This window comes from Gordionus sp. m RMFG-2023, chromosome 2 (genome assembly GCF_954871325.1).
Source record: "Gordionus sp. m RMFG-2023 chromosome 2, tfGorSpeb1-WG-v2, whole genome shotgun sequence".
In the NCBI taxonomy this organism is placed as follows: Eukaryota; Metazoa; Nematomorpha; class Gordioida; order Chordodea; family Parachordodidae; genus Gordionus; species Gordionus sp. m RMFG-2023.
Genome location: NC_088776.1, coordinates 51,254,429 through 51,273,893, shown reverse-complemented (window position 1 = coordinate 51,273,893; position 19,465 = coordinate 51,254,429). Strand labels below are relative to the sequence as shown.

At 25.3% G+C, this 19,465-nt stretch overlaps 2 protein-coding genes across 5 annotated transcripts in view; one reads left to right on the top strand and one right to left on the bottom strand.

The window, feature by feature from the left end:
* Positions 1–1,988: 1,988 nt before the first annotated feature.
* Positions 1,989–8,215, bottom strand: LOC135925498 (ATP-dependent (S)-NAD(P)H-hydrate dehydratase-like). Of its 4 annotated transcripts, none has more exons than XM_065460856.1 (10): positions 8,045–8,205; positions 7,954–7,999; positions 7,827–7,915; positions 7,672–7,780; positions 7,576–7,626; positions 7,429–7,533; positions 5,536–5,656; positions 4,342–4,404; positions 2,730–2,838; positions 1,989–2,372 (listed from the first exon to the last, which is right to left on the bottom strand). In XM_065460856.1, exons 1-10 carry the CDS (start codon positions 8,149–8,151, stop codon positions 2,216–2,218), a joined length of 957 nt encoding a protein of 318 aa, XP_065316928.1. In that variant the 5' UTR covers positions 8,152–8,205; the 3' UTR covers positions 1,989–2,215. The 4 variants fall into 4 exon arrangements, 3 of the variants coding, with proteins under 3 accessions (XP_065316928.1, XP_065316929.1, XP_065316930.1); XR_010571657.1 differs by lacking the exon at positions 1,989–2,372 and adding an exon at positions 3,559–3,709 and having other exon boundaries at positions 8,045–8,214; XM_065460858.1 differs by lacking the exon at positions 1,989–2,372 and adding an exon at positions 3,609–3,709 and having other exon boundaries at positions 8,045–8,215.
* An 8,799-nt stretch (positions 8,216–17,014) lies between these two features.
* The window catches only part of LOC135925285 (low-density lipoprotein receptor-related protein 2-like), a 61,213-nt gene continuing 58,762 nt past the window's right edge, over positions 17,015–19,465 (top strand). The window contains exon 1 of the mRNA XM_065460527.1: positions 17,015–17,259. Within this exon, the coding sequence (XP_065316599.1) occupies positions 17,166–17,259 (94 nt within the window). The 5' untranslated portion in view covers positions 17,015–17,165. The remainder of the gene's footprint in view (positions 17,260–19,465) is intronic.

The following is a 19,465-nucleotide window of genomic DNA, read 5'->3' as shown; positions in this document are numbered from 1 at the left end:
AACTGCCGCCTGCCTAATAAGGTGGGTAATCCTTTTCATATTTATTTTTCTACATTTCTGTTTACTGGTTATAGGATAACCAAGCATTCCTCCATTGCATGTACAACATATATGGGTGGGCACTTATGTCACGTAATGTTTAACAGCTTTGAGACTATTATATGAATGAAAGTGAAAGTTCAGATATAAATTAAGAAGTGAGTAATGAATTTAATAGGCAAAAGTTTTTTTCCCCCAGTGCTTCGCAATCTCTACGACTTTACATTAGATAATATATTATCATGTAACCTTTATATGTAATTGATAGTCAATATCTTATCTACAAATCAATCTTCCGCTGATTATTGGTCATAACTCGTCTTATGATTGGTTGATTTGTATTTACTTGATTTTGATTGGCTCCAAAATTTAAATAATTTCTCAAAAGATGATTCTTTTTAAATTTCTATTGAAATTTTACTTATGGTTAGGCTCCGTAATCCTCTTTCCAGCGTTAAATATAAATGGCATAATGGCAACACAGTACCCAAGGATATCAACATTATTAATATAAATTTCAATATTTAATGCTTTTTTTAATAACTTAGTATTATGTAATAATGTGTTGAAAAAATATATACTTATTTTGACAAAAAAAGCACTTATTCACCATATAACTTTTTCCTCTTAAGAACCTTTCACACTCTTTTAAACTTCTATAAATTAACATAGAAAGAGGTTTATTTTCTCTCGCTTTATCAAAATAGAATGACAGTTATAATTTATCTGTTATAAGGACAAAATAGTTAGTAATTTTCACTTCATTTTAATAATAAAAATGCGCTTTTAAGTTTAATAATTTTTCAAAAGATGATTATTTTATAATTTCTATTGAAATTTTTTTTACTTATGGCTAGGCTCCGTAATCCACTTTCCAGCGTTAAATATAAATGGCATATTGGCAACACAGTACCCAAGGATATCACCATTAGTAATATAAATTTCAATATTTTATGCTTTTTTAAAATAACTTAATATTATGTAAATATGTGTTGAAATAATATATCCTTATTTTGACAAAAAAAAGCACTTATACACCATATAACTTTTTCCTCTTCAGAACTTTTCACATTCTTTTAATGTTTCAACTTCTATAAGTTAGCATAGAAAAAAGGTGTATTTTTTCCTCTCGCTTTATCAAAATAGAATGAGTTATAATTTATCTGTTATAAGGACAAAACATTTAGTATTTTTCACTTCATTTTAATAATAAAAATGCGCTTAATGTTTTAAAAATAATTAAAAAATTTAGACAGGACCTGGCTCGGTCTAAAAAAAAGAGATTTTGTAGTGCATTAATCTTGATTGCTTACTCTTTGATTTGATGATTTAAAATAAAATTATGTGATATTTTCGAATAAAATTTTAGAAAAAAATTAATGTGATTGATCTGAGTTCACTGACGCGATCATCTGAAAAATTATTTATGAGAGTAAAAACTCTTTCGAATTTAACACAAGGTTTTCGAATTTCCTTAAATTCATGCTTATTTAACATAATAATTACTGTTAATAACATATATTATATAAAGGTTATTGTCGTATTTTTATCTGTATTAATATATTAATATTACGTAATGCCAATCAACCGATTTAAATAAGGTTGATTGGATAGCATTTAATTTTGAATAACACGTGATGTATATATTTGTTTTTTTTTAAAAACAGGATTGTAAAAAAACGCCAATATTATTTTTATTATGAAAAATTTTCATGGATTTCTTTTTTGGAGATTCTTGATTATGAAAAATTATTTCCTAAAATAAATAGTACTTTGAAATTTATTAATAAAAAATAAGCCAGAGGAAACAAGTGTAGTTTAATTTAAGATTAAGTATTAACAGGTTTGAGAGTAAGAGTGATATTTATATATTTTTTTTACAGTTATTACAACTATGATATAAATAACTAACTTATTAATTCATAATTCATTTTATTCTTTTATTTCGCACAATAAATATAAGACAATTTTTTTTACATTCATAAATAATTTAACAAAGATTAATGTTGTCTGCATATCTTTTTTTATAAAACAATATACAATATAATTTAATAGTAGTTTCCTCAATTCATGTACATTTTTTGGCAAAATCTTTTCGTATTTATTTTATCGAGGCCAAAGATTTTAAATGGGAATTCGATATAAAATGAAGGAAAACAAATAACATAACAGTAATCTATTTATTAGGTTGAGATTTGAAGATTATTTTCATGGATTCGTTAATTTCTTCAATCATATCGGTGGTTAGAGCCGACATTTGTTTCTTTCCAAATGCTTTTTTGTTGCATTCGCGCACTAGATTGCAGGCTGCAAAGGCGGCTAGCATAGTATTGCTAAAATATTAATTTTTTTAAAAAAAGAGATTGGCATTGATAATAAAGGGATTTTAAATTATTTAACTTATTAATAAAAAAAACAAAAAAAATTATGACAAAGTTACTGTGATATAGATTTGAATTTATGCATCATTTGTCATTAATTTATTTAATAGTTTTTTATTATTAAATTCCTATTTTTAAACTTTCTAATAAGTTTTCAAGTCAATAAAATGGTAGATCTCTTTAAAATTCATTCCTCTATAGAATATTCCAAAGGTTAAATAAGCCTATTATCATTCATACCATATGCCTAAAATATTTTAAAATTTAGAAGATTAAAAAAAATCGATACAAAAGTTTTCCACCACTCACCTTATTTGAGTATCCACTCTGAATTGACTATCGCGTTGTTTATCGTCGAGATTCGCGGCTTTGTTGGGATTCTTCCAGTCAAACCAGTGCAAAAACACACCCATCGTACCTGCGTTGAAAAAAGGGAAATAAATTACTATAATATTTTTATTATTATATAGGTAAAAGCGGAGGCTTCGCGTAAGGCCTAGATTCTTGGAAAGAGGGTGTATAAATTGGAAGCTTACCCAAGATCGGATAAATTGAAAATCCAAAACGTATTTGGGCAAAAAAACCTGAAAATAAAACAATGCGTGAGTTTAGGAGAAAGGATACGTTTTTATTTTAAAATTTAATCTAACAGATTTTTTTTTAACAATGGGAAGATTGCGATAATATTAATAGTTTTAAAGGAATGAAAACGTAAGAAATATGGAATAAAATGCGAAATATATATTTTTATAGCATTAACCAGTCGTTTTATCTAACCCTAGCGTCATAAAATGAGCTTAGATAAATATTTTTTTTATGAGTAAATCGAAGAATTGGTTAATTAATATGCTCAGGAAATGTTTATTTCATTTATTTGTATATATTTATCTATAATTTCATTTAAAGTTTAGATTATTTTTATGCAAATTGATGCATAAAATTATTTTAAGCAAATAAATTTATCTAATAATTTTATAGATGTTTAAGTGTAAAAAAATTATATTTTTTAGTAGATTTTCGTTTTAAAGGGGAATTTGTTCTAAAAAATGGGATATATGAAGGTAATGACATTTTTTTGAATTATATTGTTCTATAATGTTCAAATTGTGGGAACAAAATATTTAAAAATGTTGTTTACGTATTTTGCGCTCTCATAATAAGAGTTTCTGTTGGAAAATAACGGCAAACCTTGTAATATAATTTAGAGCCCTAAACGGACATATCCGAGTACCACCGACTAGACAGATATTCTCTCGGGTTAGGTTGGATAATTCGAGCAGAACGCGAGACTCAGAAAATTTTTCATATTTTATTATCCTAATGCTTATATATATTTTTTAAAGAATAATATTAAGTGGCTCGATTTGAGTCGATTATTAAAAGGGCTACCTCAATATTTTATCCAGGAAAATATTACCCAAGCATGATGATTTTGCTAGTACATGGTACAAAAGTTTGGACATCTATTAGCGAAATCTTGAGGCTTAGGCAATATTTTTTTTGCTAAAATTAGCTATTTTTAAAAATTGGCTCAGTCCAATAATATTCTCTAACTTTATTTTTGGTTCGGTCTATTTCTATAATTAAATTTCGGATTAGTAGGATAAAAAAAATTTCTAGGATAGGGTCAGACCTCAGAAAATAGGTATGATGCAAAACTATTCTAATATAATTATATATTTTTTTACATAAAAAAGGACTATTTCTAATTTGAATATACAATTAAAACCTCATAAGTGTGAACATATCCAATGTTTTATATACTACAACCTGCCTATGACTGCCAAAAACGTGACCATCATTGAATAGTCAGATTTACCTTATGTAGTGTTCTACCGCCTTGCCCCCATTCCGTTTGATTTAAAAAAAAATCTATCTAATCATATTTATCTTTGTAATGTCATTTAAATTAATGAATCACCTGAAAGCAAATCTCCTTGTCCTCCACATCGCCTGGGGCTTCCTGGTCTATCGCAAAGCATTACTGTTTATTTTATTTGTTTATCATTGTTATAACAATATTTAAACATAAATAAATTTATTCTTATAATCCAAGAAAAATTAATTTAGACAATTATATATACTTTTATATATACAGAGATCATAAAAGTAAATTTTTTTTTTCAAAACATGATTTTTTTTGTGGATTATTTTTATTTATAAAAATCGCAAAGATTTAAAAAAAAGATTTGGAATTTTAAGTAAAATTATATCAGATCAATCTCAACAAAATCTTCGGAGATCAAAAATTGTTGTTTGAAGATTTTTATTTTATTATGAAAGCATTTAAAACTATACTTTTACGATTGTTAAATTTATAGATTCAAATTTTTATTCTGATTTCCATTGCGTAGAATTAGTAGTCAAATTTTTCGATTCAATTTTTTCGAATAAGAATAATAATGTATTTGTATTAGAGGGTCTGCAAATGGTAAAATTTTAGAGATCCGTCAGGTGGAATTTGGGTATTGCCCCCCCCCCCAACCCACGGCTCGTTTCCGATTTTTACTAAGGTATCCCGGCCCGTTGTTTTAAGATCATTAAATATATCCTAAGAAAATAAGAAAGCCATATGATGAGGATTTTTGGTTTAGTAATTTTATGAAGGAAAAGGAAATCATATTTATGAATGAATGATAATCATTAAAATTATAATCAATAACAAAATATAATATTTAAACAAATTAGGCTTTAAAATAGTTTTTTTAAAAATTATCCAATAAGCACGCCGGCCATTTAATTTTTTTGGGTCGGGTTAAATAATGTTTTTTTCTTCAAACGTTGTCCTGAATATCTTATTCGACGAATAAAAATATATTAGATTCAAAATATCGAAATATTCTTTCTTTTAAATTAAATTATCACGAACGCACTTTTAATCAACAAACATAACATTTTTTTTATTGTTTTGAAATTTATCAAAATTGATAATTTTTTATTAATTTATAATTCCAATTAACAGTTAATATTATTCTTATATTTCATTTTGCTCGTTAGCCTTTAATTATTGACTTCGAAGATTTAAGATACGATATCTCAAATATGCAGAAAATTTAGGGCTAATCCAAAAAATTCTGGGATTTTAAGAAATAGGCATTTTAAAAATATATTAAACCAAATTTCCCGTCGCTTATAATATCTTTAGGTCCTTTCAGGCATATCGTGATTCCCCCCAGCATTTCCGCAACTTCTTTCACATTTTCCTCTGTGGCGCAAAAGCTGTCCGTGCGCTTAATCTAAACAAATAGATTACACATTATTTATATTAATTATTACTATTAGCTGCGAATTATAGATTATGTCTAATAAAAAAAAGATTACATATATTTGTATCTGTTGATATAAAAAAAACCCATATATTATCAGTGTTGTAGTCCTAAAATTGGAGGAAAAGGCAGCATGCTCTTTCTCTAAAAAAGAATAAATAAGAGCACATATAAGTAAGCAATTCCTATTTGAATAAATTTGATAAGGGTAAAAAAAATATGGCCATTTTTTTGTAAAAATTAATTTTAAATAAATATTATTTTTTAACTTTTATAATTTATTAAATTATAATAGAACCTTTTTATGAAATTTTTTACGGTAAAATGAATAAATCAAACCTTTATATTTTTCTAAACTTTTTATCGGTATTATTTCTTTACTTATTTTATAATAAAAAAAATTTCTTCAAAATTTATGGGAAACTATTAAAAACAAGCTAAATTAATATCTTTCTTTCCCTTTCTTTACTTTTTTTCCTTTTCAAATAAAGAAATGTATGTGCTTCTTTTCTTTTCTCTTTCCTTTTTTTATTATTTGCGATCTTGATTATTTTTTATTAATACAAAATTAGGTAAATTTTCATGTTTTCAAAAACTTTAATAAAAAAAATAAAATTAATAATTTTGCTAAAGTTTTGGGCCGAATTTTTCGACTATAACTATTAATTAGTCGTCTGTTAGTCGCCTAAATTTGGTCGATTAACAACTATTATATAAATAGAAATTATAATTAATTCTTAATTCTTTATAAATACAATATATATTCTCAAAATATTATTTACACACATTTTTTCAATTAAAAATTATAATACATTTTTATAAATAAATGTTGAAATTTTTTAAATTTATAATATCTAATTTTTTCTTAATAATTAAGAAAAATATGTTGTTTTTATGGTTATATTAAATAAATTAAGGTATATTAATATAATAAATTTTGCTTTCAAAATATTTGTTTTTAAGTCTAACATTCTGGCAATTGTATTTTTCTATTTTATGTAAAATATTATAAATGAAATAGCCTATGCTCCATAAATGTATTAATTCAGTAATAATAATCTGTTTTAATAAAAATATAATACTTTTTATTTCATAATAAATTAAACGTTAAAATAACATATTTTAAAAAAGTTTCAAAAGGTGTACTGCCCTTTATATCTTTCAATTTGGAAAGGGCACACTAAATTATTTCCAAATTTTAGGAGCCAAGGGTGCCTTTGTATGCACTCCCAACTAGACAACTACAATTACCATCTATAATATATTAAAATTTTCATAAATTTAGATTTATAATAAAGATAAGAGATTTGATGATTAATATAAATCAGATATTGTCTAGAACTCTGAGGTAATTTTTATGATGCTAAAACTATATTAGATAGTATCATTCATTTTATTTTTGTTCAAAAAAATTCTGAGAAATTAATTTAAATCCTGTACATATTAATTATGTTTTGATACATTTTTTCTAAATTGAATGATAATTTTCTCATTCTTTTTATATTATTTTTTTCATGTATTTGGATAATTATTTTGCCTTGTTTTAAGATGGAATTTATTTAATAAATGAAATAATTTTAATTGCAAATACAAGGTCTCTTAAAAATAATAGGTTGGGTTGGAGAATGGAAAGCAAATCAGTTTGAAAGTGCAAGCTCAGTGAACTACTCTAATAAATACTTGTGGACATGCCACCTGCATATGTAATATATTATCAACTGTACTATATAAAATTTGATTACTGTTAGAGAGTACAATTGTTTAAATTCATTAGCATTAGGTGTTAAAATAAGATTTTGATATCCTAAAATAATGTGAGGATTTATTGAGATAAAATGAATTCCATCCTTAAATAAATTTAAATATATGAGGGAAAATGTAAATATTACGGCATCAATAATCATTGGTTTGTTTAACTTTTTAGCTACTTCAATAATTTTCTAATTTATAATTATTTATATTAAATTCTAAAATTTTTAATTTACCTGGAAAATGGGTATCTTCTTCTCATCTCTTCCCATTCCAGGGCCTAAAACCAAAACATGCATCTTCTCTAATAAATGAGCCAAATCTTTTATGTTAGATATTATATCCCTAAAGTTTCAAATTAAAGTATCTAAATTAAATATAGAATTTAGACAATATAGGATGGACCATTAGTTCAGGAGAATATGTTTTAATAATGGGAGCTGCCTCTGGAGGGCATATGACATGAGCTAAATCAGCACCCTGAAAATAATTGAATAATATAACAATTAATATTTTACCATTTTAAGAGCGGATATTGAAGCAAAATAAGGAGCCCCTGTGTAACTATGTTTTTTAATCATAAAATAAGGTTCAAATAAATATTTATACTCTATACTGCCTCCTATAACACAAATTTTTCCATTCTGCCCTTTATGGGATATAAGCGTAGGTTCTGGTATAAATCGCGATGCTCTATTAAGATATTCCATAAGCATATTATTTTTAAGCCCAAAATAAAATCTATTACAAAATCTTAATAAATTTCCATGTGATATTAGCATCCTATCTATTCACTAGGATAATATTTACTACTGCTAATATAATAATTATCTAAATAATGATATAGGGTAGTGATTGACTACTAATATTGTCAATAAACAAATAATTTGACTTATGATGCAGATGTAAATCAATTTTCCTATTCAGATAAATCGCACAATATATAATGTAAATATAAAAATGTATATTTATATTCTTTGAATTTATTTTACATTTGAAGTTAATAAAAAAAATTAAAATATTCTAATTCTGCTTCATTCTGAATTTACTAAAAATATAGAATTTGAGAGAAAAATTATTAATAATTTTTTTAATAGCAACTATAATTCAAACATTTTAGAAAAAAAACATTATATAAAAGGTTAAAACCCGAAACTATCTTTATAACAATCTAATATAGTCAATGGCTTATAATATGTTAACCTAAAGATATCCAATAAAATTTACAAAATGATATCCTATCTATTATTGCCCCCCTCCCATAAAACCTCTGACTACGCCTATGATTTTGGATAATTAAATCATATATTTTAAAAAACACGATTTTTATTAATGTTATTTAAGTTCTAATTTGAGTTAATAAGTTTTCATTTGAGTTTTTCTCAATTTGAATAAATTTAATTTAATCAAAAAATATAAATTGTCATTAAAATAACAACTTACATATATATAATTATTTTTTACAAAAATTGAAAACCCATTTTCTTATCATGTATTACATTAATTTTTTCTAACTATTTTTTTAAAATGAAATAAGCTATTTTGTAATTGATTCTTATAGTATATAAAATAAATTTTATATTTAAGTTTTGAGTATTTTGTATAAATTTTATTGATATCAATTTTGTCATTATTTAATTTTATCCTTAATAAATACCTGTTTTTTCTCATCGAGCGTAAAATATTTAAGTGCTTTCTTGCTTGCTTGAAACTCCTTTGTTACTGCTATGAAAAAATGCTGGGAAGGATCTTTCATGTCTAGAATAATATCTAAATGGGTGCGTCTAAATTCTATATTTGTATCTTTTGTTTCTCTAAATAAAATTTAAGTTGAAACTAAAAATCATCGGTTTTCTTTTGTAAAAACAAACTACAATATTTATTTTCTTAATAAAATTCAAAGATACCCTTGCTTTATTTTTATTATTTAATTAATTTACCTAACAAATAGAATAATCTAAATTTTACATTTTTAATCAAAATTCCTTAGTTCGAACATAATTCGGGTTACAAAAATTGAATCAAACCGAACACAAGACCCACTTATTATTTTTTTTGTCTTCAACAGAACTCGGTTTTTAGAATATCCACATCACAACCCTGATTAAAATAGCCTGCTTTGTAGATTTTAAAAACCTTTTTCACCACATATTGCACTAAGTGGTTACCTCTTCCTTAAATCTACTTTTTATAAAATTTATAAAATTTTTCAGTACCCTCTAGACTTCCCAAAACGAATAATGTCAAGGTCACCTATGAAGGAAAATATATAATGGTTCAATTATAAAATGAATACTAAATATGTTGGTTGACTAAGATTGTACTCCTAGTATTACAGGGTGGAAAACTATTACATATAGCTAACAAAAATAGCTACGGTTAAATTGTCATATTCAAATGACCTTTATTAAAAATCAGAGAGCCATATTTAATTTTATACAAAATAAAATAAATTATTGTTTAATATTTTTCATTTTCTTTCGTATCAAGCTTTTTATAGTCAATAGGGATACTGCCCATCTTTAAAAACACTACATTCGTACCCAGAGCTATAAATGGTTAGGGCTTAGTCTTTATTTATGGCTACATCTAATAGAGTTAATATTTTATTACTACCAGCTGGCTTAGTCATATAGACATTCACTATATATGCCTGGGTGCCCCTTGAGATTTCTATGATGCAGCCCTGCAATTTTACTGATTTCACCAAATCCATCATCCTATGACATCTTTAGAATGCGTAAGAGGGTTGCAAATTAAATCAGAGACCTGCAGATTTTTTTAAAATATATCTTTATTTTTAGCTTTTATAGTTAAGCGATTTAAAATATACCACCCGGCCCGGGTATTTTTTTAAAATATATCTTTATTTTTAGTTTTATAGTTAGGCGATTTAAAATATACCACCCGGCCAGGGTATTATTTTAAAACCAAATTTTAGGCTCAACCCGGGTATTAAAAAATTTTTTTAGGCCCGGCCTGGACAGCAGGCCTCTGATTTAAATAATAAAACTGAATTCATTAGATTTGCGTAGAAGCGTTAATTGAAGGACAACATCTGCTACCTCTATATTGGATCAAACTCTTATCTATAAATGTTGGATGATCTATTTCCGAAGAAATGTAATAAGAGGAATTCATGAACAATTTTTTAAGGAATATCTGTAAATACACGTTCTATCTTGTTTTATATAATAAAACATCAATTGTTGCTTCAATAAACCTTATGCTCTCTTATTGAAGGCTGGTACTAATTTGCCCTAGAAGGTAAAAATATTAACTAAATATTTTCGAAGAGCATTCCTGAAAATATAAGTTTTGATATCTTATGACATTTCATAATTCATCACTTTATACATATTATTTAAGATTTAAATTTAAGCCTCATGCATAAGGCGTAATGATAATATATTGTTAGATAGCAGAGTTGTTAAACGATACTTTTTAAATGGATCCAGATACAGATACATCGTCTAAAAATTTATCTAGATACAGATACAGCTTCTAAAAAGTTATCTTGATACAGATACAATTTAAAATGTATCTAGGTACAGATACATTTTTTATTATACTCTTAGATAAGGTTATTAAAAAAATTTTTAGGCCTGGCCTGGACAGCAGGCCTCTGATTTAAATAATAAAACTGAATTCATTAGATTTGCGTAGAAGCGTTAATTGAAGGACAACATCTGCTACCTCTATATTGGATCAAACTCTTATCTATAAATGTTGGATGATCTATTTCCGAAGAAATGTAATAAGAGGAATTCATGAACAATTTTTTAAGGAATATCTGTAAATACACGTTCTATCTTGTTTTATATAATAAAACATCAATTGTTGCTTCAATAAACCTTATGCTCTCTTATTGAAGGCTGGTACTAATTTGCCCTAGGAGGTAAAAATATTAATTAAATATTTTCGAAGAGCATTCCTGAAAATATAAGTTTTGATATCTTATGACATCTCATAATTCATCACTTTATACATATTATTTAAGATTTAAATTTAAGCCTCATGCATAAGGCGTAATGATAATATATTGTTAGATAGCAGAGTTGTTAAACGATACTTTTTAAATGGATCTAGATACAGATACATCGTCTAAAAATTTATCTAGATACATATACAGCTTCTAAAAAGTTATCTTGATACAGATATAATTTAAAATGTATCTAAATACAGATATAATTTAAAATGTATCTAAATACAGATATAATTTAAAATGTATCTAAATACAGATACATTTTTTATTATACTCTTAGATAAGGTTTGAATAAACCTAAATTAGGATTCTATTGTAAAAATTCATAAAATGATCTAAAAAATTTTGATATCACATTTATCAAAATATAAATAAAATAATGATTTTTAGATATTAATATAATATATGCTTAATATAAATAATTATTATATATCATTAATAAAATAATATAATATATGATTAAATGATTATAAATAATCATTAGATTTCAGCAACAAAATACTTTCAAAATTTTGGTCATTAAGACATCCTTGTTAATCTGTAAAGACATTTTTAGCTATACTAAAAAGTCTTTCAACAGCAGTGCTGGAAGGGATTGTGGTGTTCTATTTAATGAATAACATTTTTATATCCGGATATTGTTTAAAAATACAAAAATCTCGACATTCATTTTTGAAAAAACTATTAAAAATTTGTTGATTATCAGAATTTAAATCATTAACAATATCTACTGCTGTGGGATACTGAAAAAAATCGGATATTAAATTATTGGTTTTTTTTCACAGGTTTATGACTCTGATATTCCAAAATCCTGAGCAGTAGTATAAAGATCTAATATTGATATTGGTGCAACTGTTTCTTCATCTTCCAGATCATCGATGGATTCACTAATATTTTCAATTGTTTTGAAAACCCTATCATAAATAAGTAATATTATGTTTATATTTATAATAAAATAAACCTAAAAGACTTAATAAAGTTTTTGGCAATATCAGTAATGGTCTTTGAGATTTTATTTTGTATGCAATAATCCTTTGCTATATCTTGTAAATTTTTTGCTATTTTATCATATGTATGACTACCAGTCATTCATTTACAAGCCAAGGCTACATTTTTTCTTTCCAAACTTGTTGGATCTATATAGTGTGTAGTGACTCCTATGTATGAACTAAAATTAACATTTCTTAAAACTGCTCAAATAATTTGTTTGTAATTAAATTATTATACAAATTTAAATGTTAGCTATACCGGCGATAGGCACTCCAACAATCTGCTGTTGTACATATTAACGATGGTTCTATTAGACTTTTAATGATTTCTTTCTTTTCATTCTCCCATCTTTGGGAGATTCTAGTAACCACTGTCTGTCGGCAAATTATATTTTTTGTGGAGCTAATGTTTTGATCATTTTTATAAATGAAGGATTTTCAAACAATTGAAAATGGCTGAATGCTATCTATAATAAAATTAGTTATTAAATCATCTAAAGTGGTTTGGGTTAAAGTCTGAGGTCTCTTGGGAAAAAAATCAATAGACGTTGAGCCTAGTCCAATATTTTCTTTAATAGATTTTTTCTCCTTCCCCTTTTTTATTTGGATTAAGAGTGTTTGATGGTTTCTCTTAATATTTAAAATTGTAAACATTTATTTAGTATCTATATCCTTAAATGTTTTACAATGTTGCAAGTTGAGGTAATGCTAACTAAAATTTGCATATTTTTTGTTAGACATGGCAAACATTTTACCAATTTTCTTTATTTTAAAATATGGTCTATAACATGGAAGAATGTCGTCATTTTCGTCATCAATATTAATCGTAAAAATTAATATAATAGAGTAGAATAAAATAAAATATCAATTCCATTCCAATTAAAAATCGCAAATTCCGGATTGTAATATCAGAATTTGCTTGTTATTGATAACTCGGACAATATTTAATTTATATATTCTTTTATATATATAAGTTTTAATATTTTACATATATATATAATTTTTTAATATATATATTAATATTAAGTTATTTGCTCATATGAAATAAAATAAATTTTACATTCAACTATTTTTTTTTATAATATAAAAAAGCGTTAAATAGAAGTATATCAAAATTTATCTTAAAAAGTATCTAAAAACAGATACAGATACCTCTAAAATAATATCTAGATACAGATACTTTAATCAAAAATCTATATAGATACAGATACCACATTTTTATATCTAGACTCTCCAATATTTTTATATGGGATAAAATGAATGATATAATAAAATCATTTTGGGTTCAGTTATTTTTTGTAAATTCAATATATTTTTTTTATTATTCTCTTTCAATAATGTTAAAAAGTGTAGAAACCCACCTTGTTTATTAAAAAAAATTAAATTTTAGAACTTTTTTTATATAAAGGAATATATTCTCAATTTTCCAGAGAGATGCAACTGAACCCCCTCCGTGTTGGCTCTCCTGGTGCAAATCTGTTTCATTCAAGGCTGAGTTAAAATAAAATTTCTGACTGAACTCGGATATTTGAAAATAAAATTTAGATTGGATTGGTTGGATAAAGATTTTTGAATTTGTTTCTTAATTCGGATTGGACTTTAAAAAAAAATGTCCGATACAAGACCTGAAACTAACAATTAGAAATGTTGTTTGAACGCGCTACAAGATGTTTAAGAAATCTTAAATAATTTTTAAAAAGGACTAACATTTTACACTGGATGGATACTTATGTATTTTTTTATATTTTTTTCTTATAAAAAAATAAATCATCTATAAAAAATTTTTTTTTTTTTCAAAAAGAAGTAAATATTAAATGCAACAAAATAAAACAGAAACAATTAGAACATTCCTCGCAAAAGCAACACACACTCAAATTTAATAAAATAGGAACACCACAGATATTTTCTCATAGTAAAAAATAAAGTAGAAAGAGAAAGGGGTTGGTAGGGTTATTATGGTTAATTGTAATGTTTATTTTTTTCAAAAATAAAGCTTAATTAAATCATTCTCTCTAATTTATTAATGCATTATTTATTTTTATGATTATTTTATGTATATTGAATTGAAATAAAATGATAATTCGCTTCTCATTTTTGTTTCATTTATTTTATTTTTTCTTGGAAAGTTTCTTTTCATTTTCTTAAATAAAAAAAAATATATAATTAAATATAATTTGTGTTAGAGAATCGAGTTCGATGTACTTTGTATTAGGAATATTATAAATTAAAATAATGAGTCTGCATGGGTACATTGGATAAAAAAATTTGAGAATGATGGGATGGGAGGAATAGAGTAAAAGTGAAAGAAGGAGTCAAAACTAGTATTCATAAACTAAAAAATATTAATAAATCAGGATTCCAAAAAAATTTTTCCACTATGGGACCGGGATATTTTGGTCCAATTACGTATTTAGGACATTTATTTAGGATAGAATATTTTATGAAAAAAATTCTTAAAACCATAGTAGTTATAAGAAGTAATCATATGTGACACTGCTGTAAAAATAAAAAAAAGTCGTTAGAATTAGGTGTCAAATATACATAATGGTAATCGGTCATAAGGGTCCTGGACATCAAGACACTAACAAAAATACCCCGAACAAAGAGACATCTGATAAAAATACCCAAATTTTTATAATTCCTTCAAATGTGTAGTGAGGGGGAAGTTTTAAAAAGATTTTATTACTATATTCTACACATTCATTCTTAACTAAAAAATATAACTAATGTTAATGTGCAGCCGCTATGTATTTTTACACAAATTTTTATTAAAAACCATGCACATACACGTGGCACTGGGGAAATGTTTAGATGCCGGCTAAATATATTGCTACGCGTTCACGGTTTGGCCTGTTTTAAGCTAGTGGTTAGATTAGGACTGTGAAATCAGCGCGAAACAATTAATAAGTTTGTTTTCGTTTTACGGAACTTCGGGGAAGGCTGATACTAAGCTTACAGACCTCGTTAGCGCTTAGCTAGTTATTGAAGAAAAATAAGAGTTAGTCGTTATATTAGAGGAGGAGAAATACCATTCTATTAGACACCAAACCCACTACATTTGTAAAATTTAGCAGATATCTAGAGTCTTTTAATTTTTAAAATTCCCCTTTCTAAGTATTTAAATTTTTTAAAATTAAAATAGATATATATGTCTGATGTCTTTTAGTCAGGAATTCATAGTATTCCATAATATTCCTAAGAAAAATTAGTTACAATAACGAAATGAATAATAAAAAAATTCTATATAATAAATATACACTCAAGATCAAATTATGATTGTTTTTTTATTATTCATTAGTAAGCCTGGCTGGAAAATATAAATTAAACACATTTTTACAATTCTGAAAAGCAAAAAAATCTCATTTGGTCCTGAATCAAGCCAGGTTTTAGGCAAATCCCTACTATCCAGCTTCACCTATAGGTTCCTACCCAAATAGCAATGTTATAGCTCTAAATCTCATATATACATATAAGATTTTCAACGAAATCAATAACCAAGACCAACTAGATAGAGACTTATTTAGGAAAGTGGCCCGATTTTAACAATATTATGTTAGTCGGAAGGCTTTGCTCATAGATAGCAAGAAGGTTTGGACATCTACCAAATCTCGAGGTTATTTTGGCTACTACAATCTAAATCAGGCCGTTTCTTATAATCGACCCAAAACTAATTTAGAAGTTCAATAACGATTCGAGGACTTCCCTAGTAACTAAAAGTCATTCTGGGATGAGTTGGGTTTAAAAAAGATAAACCCATTATGGTGTTACATGAAAAAACTAACTAAAAAGGATTTTTATTTTTTTTGATTATCGATAATTTATTTATCATATTTTATTTATTTTATTATCTATTTTAATATACTGCCTTTTTTTGTCGCCTGTGTAAGAAATAACAAGTATAATAAAATATCCATATTTTTTAAATAAAATAAATATTTATTAATCTATTAATTCTTTTATTTTTGTTTGTATAATTTATTTTTGTTATTTAATTATTTTGTAATTAGTAAAAATCTAGAGTAAAAAAGAAACCATGTTTTCTGAATGGGGTTTTTAAAAAAAAAACTTAATATCAAATTTAATTATCCTATATATATTTAGTGACCATAATTTGAATATCACTGATCAGCTTATGCAGGTCTTTTAAATTTAATTTGTAAAAACTTTTTTTAAAATAAATAATATTCCTTCGAGGAAAACCACGTTTATTTATTGTTTGTTAAAAAATGTTACATATTATAAAAATTCTTTAAAAAAATAATATTGTTTTAAATTCGTTCCTTATCAATCATTTGATTTAATTTTAATTATTCATTATCCATTTATTTTAAAGCAAATTGAAAATTTAAATTATTTCAATATTCTAAAAATGTGGAATTTAATTTATTTGAAATAATAGTTTCTAAAGTTTTTATTTTAATTTGTCATAATTTTTTATTAGAAAAAATTAAAAGAAATAATTAATTTAAATTATTGCTCAGTAATTAATGCAAATCTGGATTTCGATGTAATAAATGAATATCATCTGTCCTCAAAAGGTGGGAAATAATATCCTTAAAATTTTTTATCTTTCTCAAATATGAATCTCGTAAATATATTCTCAAAATATTTTATCCTTATCGGTTTCGTTAGTATCAAGATAAACATAATAATCTGAATTAAAACAAAGAAAAGGAAGGTAATTAACTCAATTGTTTCTTATTTATTCTTGTATAAACTGGTCAAAATTATAATTAATCCATCTCAAATTGAAATAATGACGAGCAGACGATTTACATTATCGTTTGGGATTTCCGGATTATATCGATCATTCGTATTCTTAATTCTATTTATTCGATTTATTTATTCGGGTAAAAAAAATGAATATTGATAAAAAAAATTTATTTACATAATTAGTTTTATTTTTTAAAAATTTGGAGAGAGGTTTGCTACATTACTCAGATTCACTTGTAATTATCATTCTTCTCAGTGACTCTAAGAGTTCGGTCCCAGCTGGAAACTTTTATAACATATGGTAAGGTAGGAGAGGCAGATAAAAATTAAGACCCTATTTCCATATATTTTTCTTTTGCAAAGAATTATTTGCTAATATGTATGAATTACGTTTTATAGGCCTCGTTTATAGTGACTGAGATGTCGCTAAAAAAAGGGAGACATTGCAGGCTTACAAAATTTTATATTAAATTTTACAACATTCCTATTGTTTAGCGACGAATTATTCATCGCGGTTAACATTAAATTATGATCATTAATTTTTTTATTTTGAATCCTCAAGTGCGTTGGTTACTCTTTAATATTGATGCCTGTAAACTTTCATGCATTGGCAAGGCCATTTATAATTATATAGAATAATTCATTTATTAAATTCATAAAGATTCTGATATAACTTGTTTTGTTGTATAAAAGAAACATGATAAGTTCTCTGTCGCGTGTTTTTTAAAATTATGGAATAGGTTCGAATAAAAATGATATAAGCGACACTTTCCTAACTTTAAATTTTTCGAAGTTTGAAAATACTAACCCCCCCCCCCCCCCCCATTTGCTCCTACCTCCTGACAACTAGTGTTGTTAAAAAGCCCGATGTCAATTTTTAAAAACGTCTCTATTTTAGCCAAAATAATATCGTGTAAGTCTCAAGATTTGTCAAGTAGAAGCCCAAACCTTTCTGCAAATTTATGAGCAATATCATCAGGCTTACACAATATTATTTTGGTCAGATCGGGCTTTTTAACAACACTACTGACAACCCCTGAACCAAGTGCCATATATATAACTAAAATATTATTGAACAATTTTTCAATCATTAAAATTTGTTTAGGGGGGAGTTTTCTTTTTGATATAGAATTCATTTTGAATAAAAAATATAACAACTGTTTTATTATCTCTATAACATAATTATAAAAATATCGAAATAAGCACGAAATTAAATCTAAGATTTCTTCGAACTCCTTCGATATTGAAGGGAAATTTTTTTTTATATAATTCGTAATGTGTGACCAATTTTATCAAGTTTTTTTAAGGCTGTCAAAACATTAAAAAGTTAAATTCACAAACTTACAAAAACTTTAATCAAAATAGACTTATAAAAATAAAAAAACATAAAATTTGCGAAAGTTTTGAAACTTTTCGAATTTTTAAAAATTTATGGACACCTCTAGGGTTGTTAAAAAGCCCGATTCATGTTTATTTTTAAAAACTACCCGATAAGATTATCTCGATGCATAATATTTTTTAACAATGCTAGACAACCCTAATAAAAATTATCGAAATCTTTTTTAACTTTTTTTAAAAAGCAACAAAAAATGAATTTTTTAAAAATTTATTTCTAGATCGAAAAATTTATTAGCCAAAGTAGTGTTCTTAAACAGCTCGTTTTGAGCCGATTTTTAAAAACGGCTAACTCAATACTTTATCCAGAAATATATTATGCAAGCCTTAAATTTTGTTCATAAATGGCACATTTTTAGGTGCGTCTTGTCTACTTTATTTTTTTTCGAATGTTGAACAATAAAACATAAGCCATATGATATGGTTTACTACAAAATAAATTTACTCACAAATTATGTTATGTTTATACATAGAAAAATGATATTATTCTGTAACATATGTTTTTGTAATCAAATAAAACGTATAAAAAATTGGTATGAGAAATTTCACCGATATTTTAAAACATAATTCTCTTCATTTTTTTTTAACATTATAGTTTTTTTAATTGTAATAACAATGAACTTGAAAACGTAATAATCACACGAATTATCTTAAAAATTTTATAACTCATCAAGGAATTTGGGATGCAAATAAGAATGATAAATGATTTATTATACATATTTTCACTCTTAAGTTTTTTATAAAAGAAAGCCAAGGGCATTGATTCCAATTTATTAAACCTATTATTTATCCAATTTTTTTTGATGAGTTTTATTTATATTTTTGTTGATGAATTAAAATAAGCCTTTTAAAAATTTTACTAATGAATAACTTTAGAACCATAGGCGTAATTGCCTGGAAATGATAGCGCTTTTACTCATGCACAATTGCGTAAAGAAGTTTCCAAAA

Bases quoted from the DNA above. Each gene is read 5' to 3' on its own strand.
- LOC135925498 (XM_065460856.1), bottom strand. From the start codon at position 8,151: ATGCTTATGGAATATCTTAATAGAGCATCGCGATTTATACCAGAACCT. The intron at 7,534-7,575 runs GTAATATTTACA...AATTTATTTAAG, and splicing joins AACCAATGATTATTGATGCC to GATGGAATTCATTTTATCTC. The intron at 5,657-7,428 runs GTAATCAAATTT...CTATTTGTTTAG, and splicing joins AACAATTGTACTCTCTAACA to ATTAAGCGCACGGACAGCTT.